The sequence below is a fragment of the Bufo bufo genome, chromosome 4, assembly GCF_905171765.1.
Source record: "Bufo bufo chromosome 4, aBufBuf1.1, whole genome shotgun sequence".
In the NCBI taxonomy this organism is placed as follows: domain Eukaryota; kingdom Metazoa; phylum Chordata; class Amphibia; order Anura; family Bufonidae; genus Bufo; species Bufo bufo.
Window position 1 is genome coordinate 59,406,595 of NC_053392.1, and position 25,883 is coordinate 59,432,477.

The 25,883-nt window shown below is 45.5% G+C and overlaps 1 protein-coding gene across 2 annotated transcripts in view; it reads right to left on the reverse strand.

Annotated features, from left to right (window-relative positions):
- The window catches only part of LOC120997277 (24-hydroxycholesterol 7-alpha-hydroxylase), a 77,937-nt gene that overhangs the window by 50,106 nt on the left and 1,948 nt on the right, over nucleotides 1-25,883 (reverse strand). For both annotated transcript variants that reach the window (XM_040427301.1, XM_040427300.1), the window contains exons 3-4: nucleotides 25,620-25,794; nucleotides 3,637-3,786 (exon numbers count right to left, since the gene is read on the reverse strand). In XM_040427301.1, the coding sequence (XP_040283235.1) occupies nucleotides 3,637-3,786; nucleotides 25,620-25,794 (325 nt within the window). The remainder of the gene's footprint in view (nucleotides 1-3,636; nucleotides 3,787-25,619; nucleotides 25,795-25,883) is intronic.

Consider the following 25,883-nt stretch of genomic DNA (forward strand, 5'->3'; position numbering starts at 1 on the left):
AGCTGCCTTAGTGGGTACATAACGTGTGCTGAGCAGGCTCGGTGGTTATATGAGGTGTGCTGAGCTGGCTAGGTGAGTATAAAAGGTGTGCTGAGCTGGCTTGGTGGGTATATAAGGTATGCTGAGCTGGCTCGGTGGGTATATGAGGTGTCCTGAGCTTGCTCGTGGGTATATAAGGTGTGCTGAGCTGGCTCGGTGGGTATATAACGTGTGCGATAGGCTGTCTGCACACATTTCCCTCGTTACGGTCATGGGTACAAGGAGCGATTTATCAGAGTTGTAAAAGGGACGATTATTGGCCTTTGGGCCGAGGGTGGCGGTATTTCTGAAACTGCGCCGTGTAAACTGTTCTCTGCTGCTGTGGTGAATGTGTATGGTGAGTGGACAAACGGCGCCATTGTGAATAAGCGACGTGGAAACTGCGGCGCGCCATGTGCCACTAATGTGATAGGTGAACGGCAGATATTAAGGTGGGCGAGAGCGGACCGACACGCTACAGGGGAGCAGCTCAACCCCAAAATGACCCAGGGGCCACCAGACGTGTGTCTAACACAAGAGCTCAGTGACCCTACAGTGTATGGGGCTCCGGAGCAGACGGACAGTCACTGCACCTCTGATAATAAAGCTACATTGATAGAAAAGGCTTCCATTTTGGACTCCGCTGATTGGTAAAGGGTTGTCTTCTCCGATGCGTCACATTTTCTGCTCCGTTGAATGGATAAACGTTGGCGAGAAACAGAGAACAAACACCCTGCAACCATTGCTGGAAGAACACAAGCTGGTGGTGGCAGCGTTATGGTCTGGGGGAGGCTTTTGTGGCATTCTCTGGGCCACTCATCCATGTGGAAGGCTCTCTCCACCGATTAGGGTATGGATCCATCCTTGCAGATCACGTCCACCCATACATGCTGATTGTCTTCCCTGGGGTGGATGAGATCTACCAGCAACAGAACGACATGTCACATGGCTAGAAATGTCTGCCATTGTTTGGAAGAACATGGCCAAGACTTCCAAGTACTACCCCTGCCCCCTAATTCCCCAGACTTGAGCATCTGTGGGACCACCTCGACCACGCACTGCAGTCAGCATGGCTCCACATACCGGGGACAACCTACCAGGACCTTATGGAGTCTCCCCCAGCCCGTCTAGCTGCTGTCTGTGCTGCACATGGCGGTTTCTCTGGATATTAGCTCGTGTATATTGGATACTGGATATTACCTGTATACACTACATTATACATTAACTTACCATAGGAATTTTATCAGCTGGAATATTACTACGTACAGTACAGACCAAAAGTTTAGACACACCTTCTCATTCAAAGAGTTTTCTTTATTTTCATGACTATGAAGGCATCAAAACTATGAATTAACACATGTGGAATTATATACATAACAAACAAGTGTGAAACAACTGAAAATATGTCATATTCTAGGTTCTTCAAAGTAGCCACCTTTTGCTTTGATTACTGCTTTGCACACTCTTGGCATTCTCTTGAAGAGCTTCAAGAGGTAGTCCCCTGAAATGGTTTTCACTTCACAGGTGTGCCCTGTCAGGTTTAATAAGTGGGATTTCTTGCCTTATAAATGGGGTTGGGACCATCAGTGGCGTTGAGGAGAAGTCAGGTGGATACACAGCTGATAGTCCTACTGAATAGACTGTTAGAATTTGTATTATGGCAAGAAAAAAGCAGCTAACAGTCTATTCAGTAGGACTATCAGCTGTGTATCCACCTGACTTCTCCTCAACGCCACTGATGGTCCCAACCCCATTTATAAGGCAAGAAATCCCACTTATTAAACCTGACAGGGCACACCTGTGAAGTGAAAACCATTTCAGGGGACTACCTCTTGAAGCTCTTCAAGAGAATGCCAAGAGTGTGCAAAGCAGTAATCAAAGCAAAAGGTGGCTACTTTGAAGAACCTAGAATATGACTTATTTTCAGTTGTTTCACACTTGTTTGTTATGTATATAATTCCACGTGTTAATTCATAGTTTTGATGCCTTCAGTGTGAATCTACAATTTTCATAGTCATGAAAATAACAAAAACTCTTTGAATGAGAAGGTGTGTCCAAACTTTTGGTCTGTACTGTATATAACAAAGCACAAAGTATTACACCGGGTGATGGACTTTTATCCTTTCAGATTACAGCACTTATCTCTTCTCGTCCTGGCCCTGAGCTTTCTTACAGTGTCTCTTCATCCCAAGTAGTAGCTGTCACAGCTGCCATTGTTAACCAATTGTCATTTAGTCACAGAGTCACCCGGGCTTCAAGGACATGCATAGCCCCTGCTGTCTCCTCCCCTATCAGTGGCTCCTCCTCCTCTGCTGAATTCAATGCAATGTCTAATCTATTGCCGCCTAGGTAAAAAGCTTAGGTAATTACAATTTTAGAGAAAATGTATAGTTTCCTTATGGATATTGCCACCATAACTGAAGGGCTACATTGATCAGGGATGTGAACATTAGGTTATTTTGGTTATTCTGGTCTCTGCCTTTAAAGGGGTTGTCCCACGAAAATTATTCTTCAGTTTTCAAACCAGCACATGGATCTGAACACTTTTGCAATTGCATGTAATTAAACATTTTGCATAGCCACTGAGTTATTCAATAAAATGTATCTGTATAGCGCCACCTGCTGTTTGTTCTTTTTTTTATTTCTTTGTCCTGCTCACTGAGGAAGCCGCACATGCTCAGTTTCATCCTTCATCTGCCGCCTGAGCTGTGATAGGGAGAGAATGGACACGGCCCCTGAGCTGCAGCAGAAGACACTCCCCTGAACGATCAGCTTGATATAAATCTAGCAGAGCAATGAATGGGGAGATCTCTGGATCCATGTGAGGTACAGGGCTGGTTCTAGCTTTGTTAGAAAGAGATTGTCATGTACTATATGATGTCTGATTTTCATTTTTTACATTACTCATGGGATAACCCCTTTAAGGAAAAAAAAAAATATAAATAAATAAATAAAAAATAAAAATAAATATAAATATAAATATAAATATAAATATAAATATATATATATATATATATGCGCACCATTTCTCCTTGTGGAGATCCAGCTGGTGTGGTGTGCCTGACAGGCAATGATCCCTGGGAAAATTATGCAAATTAACTTCACTCCATGAGGAAGAAACCTGTCTGTGCCATTGAAAAAGAGAAGAAAATCCGGCTCTCTTCGGTGAAAAAATGAAAAACTTTATTCCAGCGAATTAAAATCCATACAGGTGTACATGAAACCGTCAATGCATTTCAGACCTCAAGGAAATGTGGGTCCTTCCTCATGACAAACATGAGGAAGGACCCACATTTCCTTGAGGTCTGAAATGCATTGACGGTTTCATGTACACCTGTATGGATTTTAATTCGCTGGAATAAAGTTTTTCATTTTTTCACCGAAGAGAGCCGGATTTTCTTCTCTTTTTCATTGCATATACCGCATCCAGGAGCGGCATCCGTGCACCTCTGGTGATTCTACTATTGCAGGTGAGAGCTGCCTTACGTCTTTTTCTATTGTCTGTGCCATTGGCATATAAGGACAACACGGGGCTCTCTTGGTCACAGGAGCTTACACTTATCATATCCCATTACCAGATATTATATGTGGGGGAGGGAAGGTTGGGGAATCACTTACCTTAGAAACCACTCAGGTATTTGTGATCCATACTCAAAGCCGTCATCGAACCTCCGGAAATGCTCCTGAAATTCTTCTATGGTATCCTTACTAGTAGGGCACATCCCTTTTCCAAAAAAATTGTCCACCACGGCTGGATACATGATGCGCCTGACAAGAGAATTACAAGGACCTGTTGAGCTCACAATGGACGTCACCTGTATTTTGGAATACCCCTTTAACATGACCCTTTTTTCCGCTAGGCATGGATTGTCCCATCATTTTAACTATTACCCAGTTGGAGGAGGCAATCTTAAATCCACCTCCTGTCTCAACAGCGGCTGCAGCCCTCTCCCATGCTTTATACTGCAACCTCCTAACAGTCACGTTAAAATTGGAAAAACCCTCCCAAAAATGTCACTTTTTTTTATTGTAGATTTTTAATATGTGTCTGCAGTAAATCTTGTTGGCGCACAACTCAGGGGAAACAATTGCATTTTTTTCTTATTATTATTATTATTTTTTGTATAATCTTTATTTCATTTTTGAGGCATTCAAACAGAACATCCAACAGCACTGGAACGTGCAAAGACATATACTGTCCAAGCCAGATAACATGTAAATTAGGCAAAGGAATACACAAAGCAAAATAAATAACAGGATTAGCAAACCTCTGCAAGTCATGTATACACAGTACATGAGTACATATGGCGATAACCCACTCTTGTAGAGAAGGAAGGGACCCATTTTCCAGACACAGAGCTGTCCGGGTAGGGCCTGCAGGAAGGGACATCAACTACTTTGTTCAAGGGCTCCAAAGTATGAGGAATCTGTCATGTCACCCCGATTCCCAACTGGTGAGTTCCTCCAAACTGTAGATCTGTTGAACTTTGGAGATCTACTTCTCGATGGACGGTGGGTTTGGATTTAGTCAATGCAGAGGGATGAACAGTTTCGCTGCCATGACTAACAGGGCTGGTAAGGAGGTTTTGGAGATTTTAAAATCCGACGAGGGCAGGATCAGCAGGACAAATTGAGGGGAGAGGGTGATGGTGGCTTGGCAAATATCATTAAAGTTTTCCTCAACAGCTTTCAAGTACCTTGAGATTATAGGGCACTCCCTGTATCTGTAGTGAACATTTGGTGAAGAGGGTTACATCCTTACAACCACATCCGGTGAGCAGCACCATGTGTTCTAGCTAGTATCGTCTGAACCTCCCTGTTCTTGAGCGAGATGTCAAGTTCTTTCTCCCAGGACTGCAAATAAGGAGGACATGAAGGTGCCCCACTGGTTACCAATCTTTTATAGAAAGAAGGTAGGAGGTGCCTTGGAGGGGATGTCATGCCAACAACATGTTCCATCCACATACCATCTCGCTTCACAAACTTAGGCCTCATGCACACGACCGTTGTTGGGTTCCGTGTCCGTTGTTCCGTTTATCGTGATTTTCTGCGGACCCATTGACTTTCAATGGGTCCGTTGAAAACTCGGAAAATGCACCGTTTGTGATCCATGTTTCCAGTCCGTCAAAAAAATAAGACCTGTCCTATTTTTTTCACGGACAACGGTTCGCGGACACATTCAAGTCAATGGGTCCGTGAAAAAACACGGAAGCACACAAGATTGTCATCCGTGTCCGTGATCCGTGTCAGTTTTTTTCCTATCATTTTCAAGGCAAACTTGACTTAGATTTTTTTTTCACTTTTCATGTCTGGTGATCCTCCAAAAATCAAGGAAGACACACGGAAACAAAAATGGAAACTGATCACGAAACAACGGAACCCCGTTTTGCGGCCCGTGAAAAAATACTGTCGTGTGCATGAGGCCATAGTCAGAAACTGCTGACCCACGGAACTAAAGTCCAGGTAATGACCTTCAGAAGACTGACTGATACCAAACTGAGATTGCAGAGAGTGCTGGGAGGGTAGGGAGAAGTTCCTCAGAAATTTTCCTACTGGGACGGTTGCCAATTTGCTCCACAAACCTAAGGCCCCTTTCACACGAGCGAGTATTCCGCGCGGATGCGATGCGGGAGGTGAACGCATTGCACCCGCACTGAATACTGACCCATTCATTTCTATGGGGCTGTGCACACGAGCGGTGATTTTCACGCATCACTTTTGCGTTGCGTGAAAATCGCAGCATGCTCCTCTTTGTGCGTTATTCACGTAACGCAGGCCCCATAGAAATGAATGGGGTTGCGTGAAAATCGCAAGCATCCGCAAGCAAGTGCGGATGCGGTGCGATTTTCACGCACGGTTGCTAGGAGACGATCGGGATGGAGACCCGAACCTTATTATTTTCCCTTATAACATGGTTATAAAGGGAAAATAATAGCATTCTGAATACAGAATGCTTAGTAAAACAGGGCTGGAGGGGTTAAAAAAAAATAAAAAGTCATTTAACTCACCTTTATCCACTTGCTCGCGTAGCCGGCATCTCCGTCTGACTCTTTTACTGTATAGGACCTGTGGAGAGCATTAACTATAGTTTAAGGACCTGGGATGACGTCACTCCGGTAATCACATGGTACGTCACATGATCTTTTACCATGGTGATTCACCATGGTAAAAGATCATGTGACGTACCATGTGATGACCAGAGTGACGTCATCCCAGGTCCTTAAACTATAGTTAATGCTCTCCACAGGTCCTATACAGTAAAAGAGTCAGACGGAGATGCCGGCTACGCGAGCAAGTGGATAAAGGTGAGTTAAATGACTTTTTATTTTTTTTTAACCCCTCCAGCCCTGTTTTACTATGCATTCTGTATTCAGAATGCTATTATTTTCCCTTATAACCATGTTATAAGGGAAAATAATACTATTTACAGAACACCGATCCCAAGCCCGAACTTCTGTGAAGAAGTTCGGGTTTGGGTACCAAACACGCGCGATTTTTCTCACGCGAGTGCAAAACGCATTACAATGTTTTGCACTCGCGCGGAAAAATCGCGGGTGTTCCCGCAACGCACCCGCACATTTTCCCGCAACGCCCGTGTGAAAGGGGCCTAAAGGATCTTGGAAGTTCTGATCGAGGGTGTATGGAAAAAAATATATAGAGGATGAGAAGAAAAATTAAAGAGGATGAGAAGAATAAAAAAGGGGAGTATAACCACAGAAACGGCGCCAAACACCTAGTAGTGATTTAGAGCAGTTGAAGGTAATAGTAGAAATGATGTAGAGCAGGGGTACTCAACTGGCGGACCGCGGTCCAAATACGGACCGCGGCCGCCAGTTGTCCGGACCCCGGCCATCCTTCAGAGCGCTCCTCCTCCTGCACACTGTACCGTGCAGGAGGAGGAGCTTACCACCGCACTTCCTCCTGTCCCACTTCCAGAGCGCTGAGCGCAGTGAGACATGTAGCGCTCCTCCTCCTGCACACTCTGGTACGTGCAGGAGGCGGAGCTTACCGGCGCACTTCTTCCTCCTTCCCAGGGGCGCAGTGAGAGACGGCTCCCTCCACATGCAGGCACCAGCGCTTTCATCCGGCACCTGCCTGTGGAGGGAGCTTTCTCCCTCAGTGCGCTCACAGGTCCCTCCTCCCCTGCAGCAGCGGCAACTCGTAAGGGAGCTTCAAGCTCCAAAGGAAACTTACGTGCTGCTGGAGAGGGGAGGGACATCACCACTGCCACCAATGATAGAAATGTCACATTTGGGGAGGAAGGGGGCGTGGAGAGGGCTACAGAGAGGCGGGAACACGTCACTGACTGCAGGAAAGGACTCCAGTCAGTGTCGTGTTCCCATCTCTCCTGGGCCATCTTCTTTAGGTAACCTGATTAAATAAAGTGATAAAGCCCCATCAAACCATGATAGTTTTGTTCCGCATCCAATTCCCATTATTGGGGCATTGGATGCGGACCCCTTAGTTTCAATGGAGCGGAAAAAGATGCAGACAGCACACAGTGTGCTGTCTGCATCTCTTGTGGCCCCATTGTAATTAAGGGGCTGCATCCAATCCCCCAATAATGGGAATTGGATGCGGAACAAAACTATGATATGTCTGTTCTGTGGCTTGGGTTGCCACCCGGCCAGTAGTTCACCAGCAAGGCTGCTATTTTAGTTCCCTTGCCGGTGCCAGAATTTTCCTGTAAGGACTGTTAGGTTACTTTCACACTTGCGGCAGGACAGATCCGACAGGCTGTTCACCCTGTCAGATCCGTCCTGCCACTATTTCTCTGGACTGCCACTCCCCATTGACTATAGCGGGAGTGGAGCTATGGCGCAGCATGGCAGTGCACGGCGTGAGGCCCCCAGATGAAAAAGTCGGGCATGTAGTACTTTTAGTCTGGCGGCCTCTCACCGTGCTGCGCTGTAGATTTGCCCCCATCCCCATTATAGTCGATGGGCACAGAACAGCGGCACGGCGAAGTAGTGGCAAGATGGATATGACAGGATGAGCAGCCTGTCGGATCCGTCCTGCTGCAAGTGTGAAAGTACCCTTACTAATGAGCGCTTCCATCATGGAACGCCCATTAGTACAGCATTTACCTCCACCGCTACTTGTGCTAGTAAAAAAATAAATAAAAATACGGTACCTCCACCTCCATTTGCTGACGCTGTGGAGAACACTCCCTGCTGACTAGAAGCTCAGGACAGGACCTACAAGACGTCATCACGTTGGAGCACCGGTCCTGAGCGTGCAGTCAGCAGCGAATGTTCACCACAGCCAGGTGAATGCTAATTATTTTTTATTTTTTTTGCAAAAGCAGAGAAGGGGGGCACTAATGGGGGCATTACTCTTACTGGGGGCACTAATGGGGACATTATTCTTACTGGGGGCATTATTCTTACAGGGGCACTAATGTGGCCATTACTAATTCTGGGACTTACCCGGGGCGCTCCACTATAAACGTCAGAGCGCCCCACGCGCATGGATCACATGATCGCATTGCATCTTTACTGTTGGCGTTCAGCTCGGACCTTCAACTGACTGCAGACCCAGGTATGTGGACCTTTAATAAAACTAGTTGAGTACCCCTGATGTAGAGTATAACTAACGACTAGCAGTTACTATGTCAGTATAGTATGGGAAGATCTATCATGGGGTCATAAAACATAAAATCATCAAAACATCCCTGGGGAGGGGGATATACATAACCAGAATTGAATATATATTGAATAAATTAAAGACCCAAAAATAAAGACTCCCTTCACCAGGGAGGTGTTTTGCGGGGTGAAGCTCAAGACATCCGCAAAAACTAACCTCCCTCGCCTGGATCGCCTGGAGAATCTTAGGAAGAAACGGCAGTTCCACAATCGGTGCTTCTTGTTAATTCCTTTATTGGTAACAATAACAAGCTACAGCTACAGAAGGGACAATTGCCACACTTGTAGTTACCTACGGGTCTTTTGCTGGTTAACCAATTCATTGCCTTGTCTTCAGCTAAACGGCTGCTGACCAATACGTCCCTTAATGTGCGGCACCTTTTATAAGCCACTAGCGGTTTATTGATTGCTATATCCTGTAAGCTGGGCTCATTCCTGAGAATACCCCAGTTGTTGCAAATGATTTGGTTGACCAGTTCAGAGATGGGACTGAATTTAAATGTGAACACAAACCTATCTTCTTGCTTGGTGCGTGTGCCTCCCTTGTGTTTTCTAGACAATAAATCCTGTTGCCTGAAATCCTGTGCTTTGTGCATTGCTTCCTCTAGATCTCTTTCGGGGTAACCTCTCCTGATTAACCTATCTTTTATTTCACAACCCTGTCTCATAAAGCCCTCATCGGTGCTGTTAATTAGTCTGATGAATTGTCCGTACGGTACGGATTTCTTCACGCTACGTGGATGAAAGCTCCCATGGTGCAGAATGGAATTTGTAGCGGTGGGTTTGCGAAAACCCTCACTAATGATGTTATCGTCCTTAATATTGACGCAACAGGATTTATTGTCTAGAAAACACAAAGGAGGCACAGCACCAAGCAAGAAAATGGTTCAAGCAGAATAATAAAAAGTGTCCTGCTGCTAATGGTGAACGGGGGGGGGGGTCAATAATCCGTTAATGGAGTTCTCGAGGCTTTCAATATTGATGACGTATCCTCAGGACAGGTCATCAATATGCAATATCCCAGAGTGGTAGTACCATTCCTACACCCTGCTACTGTCTCTAATGGGCTAACCATAATGTCATCTGTGTATTTATTCCAGGTCCTCTTCTTACACTGTGCATTAATTGTTCTGCTATTGGCAGCAGGTGGCAGCATATATTGCAGAGAGATACTATTCTATTCTCCCCTTTTTGGGCAGAAGTGGGACAGTCCCGTTTCCTACCAAGGGAAGGGCTGCAGGAAGTTCTTAGTAAGTCTTAGGGGATTCTAGTGTTGGGAGAAGACGACTAAAGATGTCACAGTGAGGGGAAAGTTCCCCTTCCTGTAGCAGGAGTCTCCCAAGGGAAGCAGCTCATAGAGCACCCTGACTCCTTACAGATTAAAAGACAGTATCAAGAGAAAGATCACTTCTTGTACGGATGCAAGTTGATTCAAGTAAATCTGTTGAACTTTATAAAGTTCGGACTCGACTTATTCTGCACCATTCCTCTCCCGTTTATTGCTTCGGAGCCTAACACCGTGGAGGGACGGTATCAAAGAAAGAGCACCGTGACACACACAGAGACTATTAAAGGGGTTGTCCGAGTTATTTTTTTGTTCTTTCTATGTTCCTAACTAGGCAAATATAACAACTTTACAATTAACTCACTTTATATGCAGTGCCTGGTTTATTAGATTTGACTGAGGGTCACATGACCTGTGATGTCAGCTTCTGTCCCTGCTCTGATAAAGTTTGTTTACAAGCTTGTAAACGAGACATCACTGTGCTGGCCACACCCCCTTCACTGCTATCTGCTCTCTCCTAGGATTTTTAAGCCCTTCAGCTGCACAGACTGGGTAGCAGCAGGCAGTGACAATTCTGGGCACAGGAGCTGACAGACTAGAGAGAGCATTGCACAAGAAGGTAGGGGGAAGATCCTGTGTGTATTAGCAGTGTCATTATACAGCTGGGACTTGTAGTTCTACACATACAAGTTGCTGTTGATTCTCCCAGCACTCAGGGCAGCTCTTGTTTCCACTCCCTTAGCAGTGTCATTATACAGCTGGGACTTGTAGTCCTTCACATACAACATGCTGCTGATTCTCCCAGCAGGCAGACATGTCACTCAGGGCAGCTCTTGTAGCCACTCTTAGCAATGCAGGGGGAGGGGCAGAAATTGTTTTTATAGCATGTAAACAAAGGGCCAGAAAAGAACCAGGAAATAGAGGAAATATATATATTTTTTTGCATATAACTTGCTTAGCTTAGTTATACAGTCAAGGCCATAAATATTGGGACATCGACACAATTCTAAATTTTTTGGCTCTATACACCACCACAATGAATTTGAAATGAAACGAACAAGATGTGCTTTACCTGCAGACCGTCAGCTTTAATGGAAAGTAATTTATATACGTAATGGGTAGTTGTACATAGAAGAGCGAGTCACAGAGGCCAACTACCTAAAATATAACTTTTAATTTCACGTTTAAAATATTACACTGTCCCTCACCTGGGGACTAATAAACATACAACACTCACAAACAAACACTGGAGGCCAGATGTAAGTGACAGACAGGGTGGCTCGTGTTGATGGTGCACCCACAGGACAAACCATCCGGGTCTCTGGTGTATCCCTAAGGTGTCCCTGGACTTGTCTCAGCCCGGAGATGCACCCTGAAGGTGGGAACACTCCGTCCCCGTGCCTAGTCTGCCTGTCCTTAGAAGGCCCTTATAGCAAAAAGACCCATATGGATGTCCGGGTCATGCATCAACAATAAAGAATAAACAAGCAGATATAACGGTTATTCCACAGCGGTCAAGATAGAGATATTTTTCCAGCATGTAGACATCCAGATCATGCATCAAAATTAAAGACAAATTGAGGATAACGGTTATTCCAAAGCAGGAGTGGCGGCTCTAAGCAATCAATAGATACAGGGATAACCCCAAGTCTATTGTGGCAACAGATTGATTAATTGCCAGCTCTGGTGGCTAATGCCAAGAAAAGTGCAGACAATTCATCAAGATGGATAGCACTCTGCCAGCAAATTTGGAATATCAGATTTCCTATAGATGTCTGGATCATGCATTAACATTGGTGGAGAAAGACATGTAGGAACAACGGTTATTCCACAGCAGTCAATTCAGAATCTCAAAAATGATAGTCACAATGGTGTAATTTGATTATCAACCATGTCAAAACAAACTGAATGCATAATCGGATGATAAGGCAGTATGTCCCGCTGGGTAGCTCTCTACCAACAGCATGATTTGTTATACACAGTCCAAGATCTTACAACATGGAATATTACACTCAATACAAAGTCTCTCAATACAAAGTCTCAACGCGTTTCCCCTTCATTCAAAGGTTCATCAGGAGACTATTACAAGAGATAAGGAGAAAAATAAGTTGCTGCTATAATGAAGCGGCTATATGGCCCTTTCAAAAGTAAATGAAAAGAAGGGAACCAAAAATAGCTGGAGCACCCCGAGGCGGTGTTCCACTTTAGTAGACCATTACAATAAAACAGGGGGGGACAGAGTAGTGACGATAAAACTCATAGATGTATAGTACTTATCCCATCCTTAGATCTCTCCATATAGTGGTCCGCAGTCAGGGGTACTCCAGGGGGCTGAAAAAATGATGCTCCAATTTGCAGATTCACACACTGATTATTTATACCCTACAGGTGAGGGTCCACCACCAATCACCTCATCCCCTTTGCTCCATGTGACACATACATCCAGGTACGGTAGGCAGGGTCAGGGAATGACACTCTCATGGTAGTAGTGTGCTGATGTTAGTCCCTAATCCTTAAAATAAACCCAATACTATGGATAATGCTCACCATGTTACTTCTTACGTGATTGTATAACTCTGTTCCGTGCTGGAACGCACGCCGGGATTACCAATATGGCCGTGCGTTCCAACCCCGGCACCCTATCAGGAGCCGCCTGCATCATCAGTATGCAGCAGGCTCCGGCTCATGCGTTCCACAGCAATTCAAAAGGGGGCGTGGTTATGCGTTCCACCAATAGTGACCAATCACGCACCGCCTGCGTCATCGATAAACAACAGACTCAAATTCATGCGTTCCACAGCGGCAAAAAAGGGGCGTGGTTATGCGTTCCACCGCCCGATCATCTCAACCGTTGCCCCAAATCGGTAGTATTGTATTGATTGCTTTTAAGTGGATAAAGAAGTTGATACAGGGGGACAGAGACAACCCAATATGTAGGAAAGGGACCCACATGGGAACAATCAGGAAGACAGTGGGATATGATTGACAGGTGTATGGACTCTGATGAATTTCGCGGAGTCAATATTCAACTAGATAAGTCAAATGTGAAACCACATGAAATTTGCAAATGAAATATAGTTTAGAATTTGTATATTTAATAGAGAAGTACAATACTTATAGATGATAGAGGGGCCTTACTAATGTGGAAAGGACCTCCACTCAGAATGACACTTCACGTGTCGATAGGCTTAAGGTCATTTATCAGATGAGGATGAAGTGGTCGGTTAGTCAGGGCAGGAACGACCAGGAGCCCAGACTCACAGAAAACAAGTGAAGGTGAGCTGTTCGTTCAGACCCGCTGGAGATTGCGACTTGAACCGGAAAATCCACCCAGTTTCCTTCTGGAGGATCCTGCGGTCCCAGTCGCCCCTCCTAGGTGAGGGTCTGACCAATTCCAAACCGGAGAAACGAAGTAATCTCCAATCTCCATGGTGTGCTTCCCACATATGATTCGCGAGTGGGGTGTCTTTTTTGTTTTTTATATCATTCAGATGTTCCAATATGCGCTTTTGAAATTCTCTGAAAGTTTTGCCCACATAGTCCTTAGGGCATGCACATTGAGCCAAGTAGACCACCCCCTCGCTACGACAGTTAATAAAGTCGCGAATGTCATATGTTTTACCCGTAACTGAGCATACATTCATTTTGGTGTTGTTAATGTTTTTGCATGCCAGACAGGATCCACAACGGAAGGTACCAAGTGGTTTCCGGTCCAGCCAGGTACCCTTAGGGGCAGGCCCCAGATAGTGACTATGCACCAGTCTGTCACGGAGGCATCTACCTCTCCTAAAAGCAATACTGGGACGGGGAGGCAGTTTATCTGAAACGTCAGGGTCCATTAATAAAATGGGCCAGTACTTTGTGATGATATCCCTCACCTCCTGACTCATATTATCAAACGTAGAGATAATTCTAATAATCCCGTCACTCTCCCTTGACTGTCTTGGTATCAGGAGGGTATTGCGCTCACAAAGAGATGCATTTTGGAAGGCCGTCCCAAGAATGTGTTGGGGGTAGCCCCTAGAGGAGAATCGCTTTTGTAATTTTTTGGATTCATGATAAAAACTCTCATGATCAGAACAGTTCCTTCTCATCCGCAGATACTGTCCGCGGGGGATACCCTTCTTGAGGCTCACTGGATGGTGACTGTCCCAATGTAATAGGCTATTGGTGGCCGTAGATTTCCTGAACGTGGAGGTGACAAGACCGTCCCCGGTTTTGGTGACCCTTACATCAAGGAATGTCAACGACTCCGGGCTAAACTCAGAAGTAAAAGATAATCCAACATCGTTGACATTAAGGGCCTTGATGAATAGGTCGAATTCGCCCGAACTGCCGTTCCAGATGATAAAAACATCGTCGATGTACCTGGTCCAGAAGACGATCTTGTCACCCCACCAAGATGGTATGTCAGGAAAGACCACTTGGTCCTCCCACCAGCCCAGGAGGAGATTTGCGTAGGTAGGGGCACAGGGACTGCCCATCGCGGTCCCCCTGAGCTGGTGGAAGAACTGCCCATCAAACAGGAAAAAATTGTGTGTGAGCACAAACTCAAGAAGGGTTATCACAAAGGAATTGTGTACCCCATGACTAACTGCCCTTGTTTTAAGGTACGCAGAAGTGGCCATGAGGCCCTTCTCATGGGGAATCGAACTGTAAAGTGACTCCACATCCACGCTACCAAGAGACCACGATGGATCGATGCTCAATGCCTCTATTTTAAGCAAGAAATCCATCGTGTCTCTTGTGTAGGATGGAAGGGAGGACACAAAACCTTTGAGTACACTGTCTATGTAAATGCCACTGTTCTGAATGATAGAATCAACCCCTGACACAATGGGGCGACCTTTGAGGGGAGATGTTCCTTTATGAATTTTTGGTAGCCCATAAAATGTGGCTGTCTGGGGTTTCGTAGGGAGTAAAAAACGATATTCCGCATCGCTAATCACCCGATTTATTAAACCCTCCTGAAGAATAACCGACAAATCTTTCAGGAAGGATTCGGTGGGATCAGAGGGTAATATACGGTAACAGCTCTTGTCATTCAGCAGTTGTTTACACATTAGTTTATATTGCATGTGTCCCATCACTACCATATTACCCCCTTTGTCCGCCGGTTTTACCACAATTGAGGTGTCCTTTTCAAGATTACGCAATGCTTCCATCTCCTCCCCAGACAGATTATGAAAATAGGATTTCTTAGGGGATAGTCTGTTGATTTCATCAGTGGTCATCTGTAGAAAAATTTCTATATGGTCGTAATTCATGGGAGGGGGCATTCTCTTACTTTTAGGGCGAAGGTCCGTAAATGGACCCAACCCCGATGTGCGTGAACCCTCTTCCTGGAGATCACAGAGTGTTCTCAAATCTGCAAAGTCACTCTCCTGCAAGCCCAGCTGTTCACAGGCCCTCCGGTCGTTGTTTTTCATGAACTTATGCCACTTGAGATTCCTGGCGAATAAATTAAGGTCCTTGGTCCATATAAAGGGGTCAAACCTTGTGGTAGGGACAAAGGAACGCCCCCGCCGAAGTAACGATTCTTCTACTGCACTAAAGGCACGAGGGGAGAGATTTACAATCTGTAATTGGTCGTGGATCACCGGGTGCGTCCGATTTATGGACGATCCCGCAGCTGATATGGGCCACCTTTTCCTAAAAAACTGCCCTGTGTGTCTGGTGCCGGAATAGATGAAGAGGATGAGGAGGAGGGTCCAGATGGTGGGTGATACTCTCCCTCTCTCCCTCTCTGTCCACTGGTTTTTGGCCATTTTTTGTTCTTATTAGAGTACCCTCGACCCCTTCCCCTCTGTCCCTGTCTTGTATTGTATCTCCCCCTATTGCTGGGTACCTCACTGTCCGAGAACTCCTGTTCGGAAGACGAGATATCAGTTTCAGGTTGATTTTGCGATTTATCAAACTGATAAGCTCTATTTTCCCTGAATTCTCTGAGGTCCCTACCGAACTGTCTGTGCTTTCTCTCCTTGATCTGACCCTGGAATCTCTCCACCGCCGTCTGTAGGGAGGACTCTCGTCGATTGAATTCAGGGTCAGTCTTAAAGGTCACAGCTAGCTCAATAGAGGCCCTGAGTTTATCAGATGATTTTTCAAAATAGATACGTTCCTCGGACAGGAGTAAATTCATAAGTCTTAAGGAGCTACTGGTTAATTCCTGTTCCCATTGGGACAGGAGACCTGGGGAGCGTATACGTTCGGCGGGGGTGATTCCAATGCGTAATCCCCGCGGTATAATTTTATGTTCGAGGTAACTCTCAAGGGACTTAATTTCCCACCAGGATTTGATATTATTTTTGTATTCTTCGTATAGATCAGTGAAAGTGAGCTTGCAGGTGAGTGAATTCGAGATGCCTGGAAGTTCCTTGTCGACATCGACACAATTCTAAATTTTTTGGCTCTATACACCACCACAATGAATTTGAAATGAAACAAACAAGATGTGCTTTACCTGCAGACTGTCAGCTTTAATTTGAGGGTATTTACATCCAAATCAGGTGAACGGTGTAGGAATTACAACAGTTTGCATATGTGCCTCCCATTTGTTAAGGAACCAAAAGTAATGGGACAGAATAATAATCATAAATCAAACTTTCACTTTTTAATACTTGGTTGCAAATCCTTTGCAGTCAATTACAGCCTGAAGTCTGGAACGCATAGACATCACCAGACGCTGGGTTTCATCCCTGGTGATGCTCTGCCAGGCCTCTACTGCAACTGTCTTCAGTTCCTGCTTGTTCTTGGGGCATTTTCCCTTCAGTTTTGTCTTCAGCAAGTAAAATGCATGCTCAATTGGATTCAGGTCCGGTGATTGACTTGGCCATTGCATAACATTCCACTTCTTTCCCTTAAAAAACTCTTTGGTTGCTTTTGCAGTATGCTTTGGGTCATTGAGCAGATAATATTGCCCGAAACACTTCAGAATTCATCCTGCTGCTTTTGTCAGCAGTCACATCATCAATAAATACAAGAGAACCAGTTCCATTGGCAGCCATACATGCCCACACCATGACACTACCACCACCATGCTTCACTGACGAGGTGGTATGCTTAGGATCATGAGCAGTTCCTTTCCTTCTCCATACTCTTCTCTTCACATCACTCTGGTACAAGTTGATCTTGTTCTCGTCTGTCCATAGGATGTTGTTCCAGAACTGTGAAGGCTTTTTTAGATGTCGTTTGGCAAACTCTAATCTGGCCTTCCTGTTTTTGAGGCTCACCAATGGTTTACATCTTGTGGTGAACACTCTGTATTCACTCTGGTGAAGTCTTCTCTTGATTGTTGACTTTGTCACACATACACCTACCGTATTTTTCGCTTTATAAGACGCATCTGATGATAAGACGCACCTAGATTTTTGAGGAGGAAAATAAGAAATAAAAAATTTGAACCAAAAGGTGTGCTTTTGGAGGGGTTTTGAACTAATGGTGGTCTGTGGATGACGTACTGTTATGGGGGAACCTGTGGATGACGCACTGTTATGGGGGGACCTGTGGATGACGCACTGTTATGGGGGAACCTGTGGATGACGTACTGTTATGGGGGAACCTGTGGATGACGCACTGTTATGGGGGGACCTGTGGATGATGCACTGTTATGGGGGGACCTGTGGATGACACTGTTATGGGGGACCTGTGGATGACGCACTGTTATGGGGGGACCTGTGGATGACGCACTGTTATGGGGGGACCTGTGGATGATGCACTGTTATGGGAGGACCTGTGGATGACGCACTGTTATGGGGAGACCTGTGGATGACGCACTGTTATGGGGGGGACCTGTGGATGACACTGTTATGGGGGGACCTGTGGATGACGCACTGTTATGGGGGATCTGTGGATGACGCACTGTTATGAGGGGGATGTGTGGATGATACACTACTACGGGGGATGTAGCATCATATATAGCATCTTATGTAATGGGGGTCACTATTCACACAGGGACAATATACTGTGACACATATGATACTGTGACCAGCATAAGATGATCTTATGCTGGTCACAGTATCATATGTGTCACAGTATATTGTCCCTGTGCGAATAGTGACCCCCATTACACCACAGGGCACACAGTAGATTTTATATGTAAAATCTTTTAATGGCTCTGCTTTCTTCTATAACAGTACTAAAAGCAGCAGTCTGGCCAGCACGTGACGTCGCTCACTCAGTCAGTCACGCTCCTGCCAGCTTCATTAATGAAGTGGGAGGAGCATGACCGAGTGAGTGACGTCACGCGCCGGCTGGACCGCTGCTTTCATAGTGAGTACTGTTATGAAAACTGCTTCATTACACTCTGCTTTCTTCTATATGTAAAGTCTATAATCTTCAAGCAGTATCTCTGCTTTAAACTAGGGCAATCCTCTGTAGCAGTACAACTCACTATGAAAGCGGCAGGCAGAGCGGCAGCGTAACCTCGCGATTCTCCCTCATTCACGCTCCTCCCACTTCCTTCCCATGAATGAAGTGGGAGGAACGTGAATGAATGAGAATCGCGAGGTTACGCAGCTGCTCTGCCTGCCGCTTTCATAGTGAGTTGTACTGCTACAGAGGATTGCCCTAGTTTAAAGCAGAGATACTGCTTGAAGATTATAGACTGTACATGTGATAATTGCCGTGAGCGGGGCCCGATGTATTACAGTACAGTTACTGCATCGGGCCCCGCCGCGAGTGTTGCCAGCCTCCGTCCCCTCTTCCCACCCCTCTGATACATCGCGGCTTGCGATGTATCAGCGTCACCAAAGTAAACATGGCAGTGTTCGCTTTATAAGACGTCTTATAAAGCGAAAAATACGGTACCTCCTGGAGAGTGTTCTTGATCTGGCCAACTGTTGTGAAGGGTGTTTTCTTCAGCCGGGAAAGAATTCTTCGCTCATCCACCACAGTTGTTGTTTTCCGTGGTCTTCCGGGTCTTTTGGTGTTGCTGAGCTCACCGGTGCGTTCCTTCTTTTTAAGAATGTTCCAAACAGTTGTTTTGGCCACGCCTAATGTTTTTGCTATCTCTCTGATGTTTTTTTTTTTTTTTTTCAGCCTAATGATGGCTTGCTTCACTGATAGTGACAGCTCTTTGGATCTCATCTTGAGAGTTGACAGCAACAGATTCCAAATGCAAATAGCACACTTGAAATGAACTCTGGACCTTTTATCTGCTCATTGTAATTGGGATAATAACACACACCTGGCCATGGAACAGCTGAGAAGCCAGTTGTCCCATTACTTTTGGTTCCTTAACAAGTGGGAGGCACATATGCAAACTGTTTGAATTCCTACACCGTTCACCTGATTTGGATGTAAATACCCTCAAATTAAAGCTGACAGTCTGCAGTTAAAGCACATCTTGTTCGTTTCATTTCAAATCCATTATGGTGGTGAATAGAGCCAAAAATATTACAATTGTGTTGATGTCCCAATATTTATGGACCTGACTGTATATCGCTGCCCATCAGAACCTCAGTGCTATAATTTTTTTTTTCATAACTCGGACAACCTCTTTAAGGCCACACCACTCGGCAATTCCTAAAAACCTGGGACACGATCAGCCCTGGGGGGCGGCACATGGCAAATATCAGATCGGTGGGGGTCTGACAGCTGGGGCAACAGCCAATCAGCTGTATGAAGATAAGGTGGGCGCCGTGCGGGTGTGCTCTCTCTCTTCTGCGCACTGCAAGCATCTTTTCTTCATACAGCTGATTGGTGGGGGTACCGGGTGTCAGACCTGGCTGATCTGATATTGATGACCTATCCTGAGGATACTCTGAATCAGTTATCCCAATTCTCCCAGCCCTAGACAAATCCAGTCTGATCCGGGGCAATGAGCTTGGAAATCATGGAGGCCAGTCCGGAAGCCAGCAATTTTGTCCATAGTTTTATGTCTGTGCTGAGGCACGAGATGGGATGATAGCTCCCGCAGCTAGTGGGATCCTTCCCCTCCTTGTGTAGAACACTTATGTGTGCTTCCAAGGCTTGCAGTGGGGGAGAGTATCCAGAAAGAAGCCAATTCCTATAGGATGTAATGTGTGGCAATAGAGTAGGAGAAAACTTCTTAGTAGTAGTACAATATGGGGTAGCTGTCTGGCCCTGGGACCTTTCCATTCGGGTAGGTACCTAATTTCTGAGGATGTGACTGGTAACATCAAGCTTTCCACATCTGCTGTTGACATGGGGGGGGGGGTAAGGTGTGTCTAGGAAATGCTGTATACAACTGTCACGGAGGTCGTGGTCAGGCTGCGATTCTTACGGTCGTAGGTTATAGAGGCCACTGTAAAATTGGGAAAATTGCGCGAATATATCTTCAGTAAAGGTGAGTATTTTGTTTTGGGGGGGGAACGGATTTGTCTAAATATGATTTTTTGTTTAGCTTTATTTACTAGGGCAGCCATGACCTTGCCCCCTTTGTCCCATTAACTTTTAGATAAGTGTGTGCAGAAGAAGCAGAGGTTGTTACACATGCTCTCTTTCCGCTAACGACTTTTTATAAAGGCGTTCTAGATATGGAAGTGAGAAATGTAGAGAGTTTCTGAGACCTCAACTTTTTCAGGTGGAAGCTCGGAGAGATAAATTCTCCCCTCATATATGCTTTGTGAGCTTCCCAAATGGCAGCCTAGTTCAGTGTTGAGTTATGTTGGAAATAAGTGTTTATGAGCAACGGTGAGAGCAACGACTGCTTTCTTAGGATCCAGTAAAGTGGGATTCAACTGCCAGGTCCAGTCCCGAGGCTGAACATCCTGCCGAGCAATTTTTAGAAGGTTAGGGCCGTGGTCTGATATAGATATAACACCTATAGTTGAATGTACTACCTGGGCAAGGATCCTGCTGTCCAAAAGAAAATAATCCAGTCTGTGGTAACTGTGGTTGGAGAAAAAAACTATAATCGCACTCTGTCGGGTGCAATAAGCACCAAATATCTATTAGGTGGAGGCTTTGAAGAGCACTCTTGACACCTCTTAAGGCGCGGAAGGAAAGGGTTGTTGTGGAAAAGGAAGAATCTATTAGTGGGTCTAATGTGATACTTCCCAGGATCAAGATACCATCAGTGAACATGGACACTTTCTGCAAGACCTCCCTGAGCAGTATGGGTGTTAAGGGCGTATAGATTGCAAATAAGCAAATAAGGCTCTTGAGCAGAAGGAACCTCCCCTGGGGATCTACCAGAACACCTTTGAACACAAAATCAAGCGACTTATACATCCCTGAGAAATGGGCCTCTGTGCATGGTATCACTTATCAAACACATGGTGTGACATAGAAGGCACTTTGCCAGTGTGGAAGTGTGTTTCTTGAAATAAAAAAAATATCTACTATGTCTTTCTTCATGAGTGTAAGCAGTTGACTCCTCTTAGAAGGCGACTTGCAACCCTTTACATTGAAGGAAGCAAATGTAATATGAGACGTGGCCATCACTGAGAAATGGGCATCAGCCACAGTGTGCTCTGCAGGGTGCACCATACCTCATCAAACCGCTAATCCGGAACAAACTCAGGTTAAGTAGCGAATAGCTATAACACATAAAAAAACTAGAACTCGGTAGTCCAAGGGCACTAACTACGTAATAGCATTAAGAAGGCCAAAGGTTTGTGGGAGGGCAGTGTTTTCATAAGTGCTGATCGGTGGGACCACCAGTTATATAGGTCTGAAATGTAATTATCATGTATCAACAAATCTTTAGAAAAGTAGAGATAGAACAAATTATGAAAGGGCAATAAAACTAAGAGTGGCAGGGCAACTGTTCCACCCCTCCACCAGACGTCCCGCTCCTCGCCAGCTCATGATCCAGTGTGGGGGAAGGGGGGATTCCATGTCTGTCCTTCTTTGCCTTGGCGTCCTTTTGTTTGGAGAGCGCCGCCGGCATCCACTGGTAGCCATGATGGAATGTCGACCAGAGTCATTTGGAGAAGATTCCAAGCAGCAGGAAGGTCCCTTGGGGACCTAATCATGTTTTGTTTCCCTGTGCTGGATATGAGAAGCCTGAATGGGAACAGCTAGCGATAAGGAATGAGGGGGATGTTGAGTTATGGGAGTTAGCTTCCTCCGCTTCAGTAATGTGGAAGGAGCAATATCTTGATAGAAGGTGAGCGGCAAGCCTTCAAAAACAAATTCAGGAGTTGCCTTTGCGGAGGTTAGAGCTGCCAATGAGTCCACATAATATATCGGAGCTGTTCCCCAGGCTGTGGCTTTGGCTTCAAGTCCCTGTGAGCTCTCACTATAACAATCAGACATGCTCTTTCAGGGCCCACCAAGGCCTCAAATATCTTCCAAACCATATCTGGTACAGTCTCTAGGCCCTAAGATTCCGGCATTCCCCGAATGCGCACATTCCTCTGTCTGCTCTGGTTTTCCTGATCCTCCAGTAAGTAGTCCTGATTAATCATGGAGATATGCTCTGCCATCTTTAACCCACGGTTTGGGAGAAGGTCAGGTGTTCCTGGTGAGGGAGTTCTAGCATCTCCACCACGGCATCCAATCTGGCGTATATCTGACCTGATCTCAGCCAGTTCTGCATCAAGAGGGGCTAGGGCACGAGAGAGGGCCTTGGTCAAGAAGCCCTTGGTGAAAATAGCTATGCCCGGGTCTACCATGCGGTCTGAGATGCTCTCTCCATCCGAATTTTACGATGACCAGAGCGGTGATAGTGCTATTATAATGCTGCTTTCTGGTGCTAAGTCCAGGAGCTCAAGGCTCACGCGGCGCGGTCATGCTCATCCAATTTTTTATTTTATTTTGCGGGATTAGTTGTAGGTTTTTTTTAGGAACCATTTTGAGTTATATACAGTGTATTAAATAACTTTTACTATTTTATTTTTAGGGGAAAGATGCAATTTTAACATTATTTTGTGGAATTTATTTAGGGCGTTCACTGTGTGGTAAAAATAACATACCTTTATTATGCAAAATGTAAGTCCGTACAATGATGATAATGCCACGCTTCTATATATTTTTCCCTTTCCTCCTGCGGGCTGTCAGCTCTGCAACTGCTCCCCTCCGTCCTCCAGACTGAAGGGGAGGGGGGGTGGCTGCTATGGGCTTTGTATTGTTTGAAAGCTAGACTCGATTTCTAACAGTGATATCTCCTTGGGCTAATGCTGGTCATTTTGGTCTTGTATGAAAACCTGAAATACCATCTTTCAAACAAGACCATGCTTGTAGCTGCTACTATTCGGGAGATATCAGCAGCTAAAGCAGCCCTCCCCGCTCCACTTCTGCCCGAGCTGAGCAGTTAAGTACTTTTCCTGCAGCCCGAGCTGAGCTCGGACAGAACAGTTGGGTGGTTAAAGGGGTTTTCCAGGACACTTATACTGATGACCTATGCTCAGGATGGGTCATCAATATCTGATCGATGGGGGTCTGACTCCTGGCACCCCCACTTATAAGCTGTTTGAAGAGGCCATGGTGCTTCGGTAAGTGATATGGTCTCCTCCCATCCTACCAAGCACAACGCCATACTTTGTATAGTGGCTGCACTTGGTATTGCAACCCAGACCCATTCACTTGAATAAGAATGAGTGGCAACTAGGCTACGTGAGCAAAGAGCATGACAGCCTAGGAAGAGGTCTCCTCAAACAGCTGATCAGTGGGGGTGCCGGGTGTCAGAACCCTGCCAATAGGATATTGATGACCTATCCTGAGGATAGGTCATCCATATATGAATCCATGGAAAACCCCTCTAATTGCCATTACCAGGGTCAGACTGGCCCACCAAAGTACCAGAGCATCCAAGGTCCGACAATATTGGAACCCTAGTTAAACAGGGCCCTAGGGGTCCCATATACAAGTGGGTGGGCCCTCAGAATGATTGGTGGGCCCAAGGGACTTCAGTCCAACACTGGCCATAATGTTAAGAACTGTACAAGCAAGTAAAACAACCATATGAAAAACGGATGATCGTCAGATATCCATGAGCCTCAATAATGAAGAAGCCTGGAGATTTTATATCACATCTATACAATCCTTCTCCATTGAAGTGATGGTTTCCGTAACTACTGTGTTTGGGGATTAGGCAGGGAGCAGGACGCGTGCTCATGAATTTGGAAGGGTCAGATCCTTGTCCTCATCTGAATTAAGTTCAAAGTTTTAGGTGGATCTTTGCTATCCTGTGCTCCCAGGGAAAGCTGCCTCACGTTCCACGGCATCTGAAGGGATAAATGTCTGAGATTGGCATTATTGTCGATCGCAGACATTGCCGCTGGGTCTCTGCTGCTTAAAACAGCAGAAATTGAGAGATTCTAAAGATTCTACCGCTGACGTATACAGTTGTCCGGCGGTATGGAAGTGGTTAATCTGACATCTATTAAATAGAATCTGTCACCAAGAAATTCACTATTACACCAGGAACAGCGCCTTGTAGGGCTAGCCCAGCTGGATGTAATGATAACTGTCACTTAGCACTATTGCTTCTTTCTGGGGAAAAAGTACTTTCAATCCATATGTAAAAGAGCATTTCAAGGCCGTGAACACCTTTGGGGCAATTTCTTTTTTATGATTGGATTTTTCTTATTTTGGGCTAAAAATCACTTTTTCAATTGGTCTTTATTAAAGATATTGAGCCATTCTGTCACAAAGGGTTAACTGTCTAGCTGTAGGAATCGTACTTTTTGCTTTCACTTTCTGCCGGTCATCTAATAACCCTTATCTCTAAATTACTAAAAGGTCAGTAAGATAAGAATTGATCTATATTCAGTGTTTATAAGCTCAGAGATAAGAAGCCGTCAGCTGAGCTGCCTGACAGAACAGAGGAGAGGGAAAATTTAGATCCTGCTACTAGAGAAACTCAAGACTGTACAGAGACAGGGGTTCAACATTTTTAATTTACATTTCAAAATTTAAATTTTTAAAGGATAACTGTCACATTTAGACCCTAATTTCAATTTTCATATATGTAGTTACTAATAACATGATATTCCAGAATCAGTTACTATTAGACTGACTTACCCCATATTTAATAAGATTCAGCCCTTAGCAACCAGTCTGCATAAAACTGCAATTTCACTATTCAGTTAAGATGGCCGCCACTGCCCTCACCCTGAGGCTAATCCCGCCTGCCCTCACTAGCCAGTAACAATAGCCCCCCAAAGGTGTCAGTAACCAGAGCCCTCCCCCCTAAAGGGTTAATCTCCTGCAGCACAAAGGGGTCCTCTTACCACATGTTGCTTTCATTTATACACTGAGCAGACGGCAGATCTCCCTTCCCTGGTCTGCGCTGATTCAACTCTGCATTCTCCAGCTCTGCTGAGTGAGGGAGCGTCTGCCAAGCGCAGGGACAGGGAGAAGTGCACACAGCCCAGGCACTGTTATCAGCTGCTGGGGAGGACCTGGCTTTAATCATTTACTTACAGTCCCTGGCTGTCAGTAATCTGACCTTGCACGCAGCGTGCTCCGTCCTTCAGCAGATAGACGACCATGCCTAGCAACCCTATTTTAAGCACAGGTAAAAGTAGGCAGTACAGGGAACAAAAATGTGGAATTAAGGGGTAATTGAATACACAGTGAAAAGTTTAAATAGGGCCACCAAGGTGATATTAATCACCACAATCCAATACTCCAAAAATTGCTCCAGATTTATAAGGACAGTTCCTTTGCTTAAATGGGCAGAGTTGTTTAAATAAGGGGAGGGACTGTGTTGCTTGTGGGAGGAGCTTGTGAACCACACTGCCCCCTGCAGTCCTTACCTTACCAGGTCATAGAGGTCCTCGGTGCCCTGGGACTCCAGCTGCCCCAGCTGTGCATTGAACTCCTTGCACATTCGGGGGATGTAGGGACCCAGCCTGTTCTGGGACAGTCTCAGCTTCAGCATATCGTGCATATTGCTGTGCGTCTTGTAGAAGTTCTCCTTCCTAATAGAAGCTTTAAAATAGAAGAGAAGAACATGTGTGAGCGTGGCGGCGGCATCCAGGAGGGCGACCGCATGGGATTTCACCGCACTTCAGAATAGA